Here is a 5,000-nt window from a genome sequence, read left to right on the forward strand (position 1 = left end):
TGCCATCCAGATGGTCAACGGGCTGTTCGGATGTCTCTGCGGCACCTGCGCCGGCAAAGAGGTGAGACCAGAGCCAATCACACACCTTCTCCAAACACGTGAAACACTGACCAATAGGAAGGCTTTCTCAGGGTCGCCCCCTGCTGGACGCGAGGGAGAACGCAGGCTTCAGTGATTAATCCTCACGTCTGTTTTCTCTCAACAGTAAGCTGAACTAAAACTCCTCACGACACCACGAAGAAGAAACCTGAAGGATCATCCTCGTCACCATGGCAACAACAATCTGCCCTGAAGCCTCGTGTCCTCGTGGTTTCTGTTGATAACGATTCATAAATATTTTGTAATTCTTCCCGGACGACTTGGATCACTTCCTGTTTTTGTGTCTGTACATTTTATTTGTTTAAAGTGTTTTTTAATAAACGTTCAAATATTGTTTCTCCTCGTTGTCGCTGAGTTCAATCAGGAGAGACGAGTGATCTTAATAAAGATATTTATTACAATTATCATGTGAAACTGATTGGTGTCGGACTCCATGAGGTGAGAATGTTTACCTCGGCTTCATGCAGCAGTGTATCAATCACTTTGATTGGGTTTTTATTGTTATTATATTATATATATATATATATATATATATATATATATATATATATATATATATATATATATACTTTAATTTAAAGTTGATTTAATATGGAGTGTTTTAGCACACATGCTAATTCACACAATAACACTTTGCAAAGGAAAGAGAAGATCAACAATAAAAATAAAACTAAACAAAAACACAACAAAGAAAGAAAAGATTATTCATGTGAACACTGTTGATTAGATTTCAGCCCTGTTGTTTTATAGTTTTAGATTGGTGAGTAGAGTTTGGCCCCTTTAAAGAGCCGACATCATGAAGGTCACATGATCAGCTTCGCTCTCATCTCATCAGCTCAACCATCAAACTTTTATGAAAGAAGAAAAAAAATCTGCCCGTCCAGCTAGCTTTAGCTTGCTAAGCTAAGCTTTAGCTTGCTAAGCTAAGCTAGCTGGACTCCCCCTGGGCTCAGGTGTTTTACCTTTCTCTGTTTCCTCCTCGATGGTCGCTGATGGAAATTCTCAAATTCGGACGTTGAAATGAACGCAAGTTGAAATCGACGAGAAATCGCAACGACGGAAATTTTCGGCGAGTCGTACGGAAATGAAATCACACTCATTCATCACACACACACACACACACACATGTTTGAGTGGCGTACCTCAGTTTGTTGGGGCCGGGAATCGAACCCACGTGTCCTGGTCTCCTGGCAGAGTCCTTAACCGCTGGACCATCTTCAGCGCTGAGACAGAAACAGAGTCAGTGAGAGGTGGAGGATCAGAACCAATCAGAGGCTTCAGGTGGAACCAGGTGTTCAGGTCGACCTGCTTGAACTCTTTGAAACTCTGAAGCAGATTCAGGAATGTAAAGCGCTCTACAAATCAAATGGATCAACTCTCACAGCTTCACACACTCCTCATGTTAAAGGTCAGAGGTCATCAGACGGGTCATAGCTCAGCCTGTAAGGACTTGGTCTAACAGTCTGGAGGTTGTGGGTTCAAATCTGACTTTGAGTTTTACTGGCACATGATTCTCAACACTCGCACAAGTGAAAAGGTTGTTTTCTACGCTGTGTTTCTTTAATGACATTATGTAAAATGACTTTTAATTAAAATACACTTTATTAGATATTAAAATTAAATAATCAATTAGTTCTTTAGACTATCTAATACTCATTACACTTATCTCCTAACTTTGACTTTTGTCTCACATTTCTTCCTGTTACAAACATTAAAGTGACATGAACCTGGACTCACATTGGCTCATATCGTCGTAGAAATGTGAAATACATTTTAAAGTTGGAGCTTTCTTGACCTAAAAAAGCAGAAAGTATCTTCTTGGCTCATGTGGATTAAAGAAAACAGCTCCCAGAATGCACTGCAGGTCATGGCTGCATGACCATTCAAAAATGCTACCCAGTTTCTAATGATACAAAGCTTAATGCAAATAGTGAAGGATCCCTTTGAATGACAGAATCTGAGTTTATAATTAAGATAACTGTGAGGACTGAAGTCCAGCTCTCCAGCAGGCAGGTGGTCAGGACACTTGTCCTGCAGAGTCCAGATCAGCCCGTGTGTGCAGAGTCTTCTCCCCTCAGACTGCCTGAGCTCAGGACCAAAAGGTATCAGCTCTCTTTTCTACCTGCTGCTGTTTGTTTGTTAAATAGCAGTTGGATTATAAATGATTGTTCATTGTACTTTCAGCTTCATCAGGATGCTGGTTATCTCTGCTGCTGTCAGGTTTTATGCAAATTATTCAATGTACCTGTTGTTAATGTAAGTTGGATTGTTTTTTAGTGTTGTCTATGTATTTCTATGTTTCCTGCTGCAAACTAATTTCCGTGTGGGGACTATAAAGATAACTTTGACCTCTTATCAAATCTAGAAAATGATATTTCTTCTTGTATCTGTTTCCCAGGCGTTAACAGTTATTATTTATTGACCTGGTTTCGTTTCAATTCATCTTTTGACGTTATTTCTGTTTTTTTTTAAATAACTAACACTTCGATGTGTAAGCAGAAGAAAAAAAAAAATCAAGTGAAATAAAAAGATTGACCCCGACGTGATTTGAACACGCAACCTTCTGATCTGGAGTCAGACGCGCTACCGTTGCGCCACGAGGTCTCGGCTCCTTCAATGTCAACACGGAAGAATATAAAGTAAAATCTGCTCTGTTTTTAGAAACGTTATGATTAAAGTCTGTTTAAAGTTAAAGAATAACTTTCTCCTAAATCCTCGTGAAATATAACCACGTACAGACACGTTACGTCACAGAAACGCTCACATTTATGATCATTACGGTGAGAGAGGTTCCCTCTTTAGCCGCTAGAGGGCGCCCTCTTACCAAAAACTGAGCAGAACTGTGTGTGAAATGAAGTGTGTCCTCATTACTGGACTGATAATTGGATATTGTACAGTTTAAATGTTGAGTTTACGGATGCTGGGGGTGAAGTAGTCCACAGGTCACGTGTCTGGCATCAGGTGTTCTTCACTCTGTCAACAAAAGGTCAACCTTCAGCTTTTCCTTGTTCTCACATATGACGCAGTTTAAACCTCTCTGAGTCTGACCAAGAGAAGAAGGCTCAGTGGGAAAGTTCATGATTCAGATCTTAAGTTGAGGAATCAGTTTCATGGTTTGAGAGGAAACATGGAGCCCGATATTCTTCTTCTTCATGTTTTCATGATTTGGGTCATTCCGACATAAGAGTGCAATTTGCTCATCGTAACTCTTCAAAATTAAAATTAAATTTTCATTCCATTTCAATATAGAATTTAGTAATATACACATTTACTCATTCAAAATGAGTACTGGTCAATCTCAGGCTACTTTTTTTAATTTATTGCAACTATCGAAAGTTTATTATCATTGCATTTTTTTCTCTGCTGTTACCAAAACACAAATGCCATTTTAAAACCATGTTTAAAGGAATATCAACCACATCCATTGTTTTCCCTTAGAAAACAATGGATGTGGTTGATCCATTTGGCTCATGTCTGTGATGACTCCAGGGTATAGATCACCATCAGTGCTCAATGCTCCCTGTAACTATGATTCACAAAACTGATCTCAGATGACAACAACTTTAGCCTATTTCATTTCAAATGCATAAAATCATGTAAACTAATAATACTCATCCATTCATTATATTATTTACATTCATTCATTGTATTCTTTTAATTAACAGAAAAGGGCATCCGAAAGCACGAGCCTCCTCATTGCTGTTACTCTATGTTTGAGTAACAGCAATGAGGTTTTAGCATAAAATGACCAATTGTGTGAAATCTATCAACTCAGCATCCGTGCTAATAGCTCGAGTATATAGAGCACATTCTTAAGATTTAACTCAATATTTTACTTTTGATATCAACACATATTGTCTTAGAGATAATTGAGGTAACAGGACTGAGTTTTTAGATCGTCTCTGACGCAGCTAATATATCCTTAAATTTAAGGAAAAACAAATGAGTTTATTTACTTTTGGTCTCGCCATGACTTGCAGAAGGCCCAAATGATGTCACTTCCTGCAGAACATGTCACTGATGAAATGTTCCAAATATGATTGGGTAACAGCAATGAGTGAAAACCTGGGGACAGCACTAAAATGTGAATTTTAACCAAAATATAATGATGTTTTTGTAAAACTTTTTTCATGCAGGTGTATATTGAATATGGAGTCACACTTAAATGCAAAAAAAAAAAAGATTTTGGAAGGATTTTGTTCATGATGCTTTGTGGTAAAGTGTAGCTTTTGGCTGTGGGGACAGGCAGGAAATGCCACGTATCAGTGTTTTGGATGCCTTTTTAAAACATTTAAAAAATATATATCTGTAATTTCTACATTGATTCATGTGTACGGTGTTTAGTATAATAATAAAATGTAATTTGTATTATATAATTACTTGTGTTTACACATTTAATATACAATAATATGCTGGGGACGGAAATGTCACTCTTATGGCGGAATGACCCATTTAATATTTGAGTGTTTTATCGAGAGGTTTGAAGCCGAGCTGTCGATCCGTCTCATCATGAAGGTCACATGAAGGTCACATGATCAGCTTCGCTCTCATCTCATCAGCTCAACCATCAAACTTTTATGATTTTTTAAAGAAGAAAAAAAATCTGGGCCCTGGGCTCAGGTGTTTTACCTTTCTCTGTTTCCTCCTCGATGGTCGCTGATGGAAATTCTCAAATTCGGACATTGAAATGAACGCAAGTTGAAATCGACGAGAAATCGCAACGACGGAAATTTTCGGCGAGTCGTACGGAAATGAAATCACACTCATTCATCACACACACACACACACACACACACACATGTTTGAGTTGTGTACCTCAGTTTGTTGGGGCCGGGAATCGAACCCATGTGTCCTGGTCTCCTGGTCTCCTGGCAGAGTCCTTAACCGCTGGACCATCTTCA

The 5,000-nt window shown here is 38.6% G+C and overlaps 2 protein-coding genes across 4 annotated transcripts in view; both read left to right on the forward strand.

Annotated features, from left to right (window-relative positions):
- The window catches only part of tm4sf21b (transmembrane 4 L six family member 21b), a 3,148-nt gene extending 2,645 nt beyond the window's left edge, over positions 1-503 (forward strand). The window contains 2 exon segments of the mRNA XM_079372833.1: positions 1-61; positions 206-503. The exon segment at positions 1-61 is cut by the window's left edge and continues 126 nt beyond it. Of these exon segments, the coding sequence (XP_079228959.1) occupies positions 1-61; positions 206-208 (64 nt within the window). The 3' untranslated portion in view covers positions 209-503.
- A 1,667-nt stretch (positions 504-2,170) lies between these two features.
- LOC306819087 (lysophosphatidic acid receptor 6) overlaps positions 2,171-5,000 on the forward strand; it is an 11,052-nt gene continuing 8,222 nt past the window's right edge. For 2 of the 3 annotated variants that reach the window (XM_079372835.1, XM_079372837.1), the window contains exon 1: positions 2,875-3,085. The gene's annotated coding sequence lies outside the window, so the exon portion shown is untranslated. Of the gene's footprint in view, positions 2,202-2,874; positions 3,086-5,000 lie in introns of those variants that run through there. The other variant, XM_079372836.1, reaches the window with a different exon arrangement.

Source organism: Symphodus melops, assembly GCF_947650265.1.
Source record: "Symphodus melops genome assembly, contig: scaffold_232, whole genome shotgun sequence".
Taxonomy (NCBI): domain Eukaryota; kingdom Metazoa; phylum Chordata; class Actinopteri; order Labriformes; family Labridae; genus Symphodus; species Symphodus melops.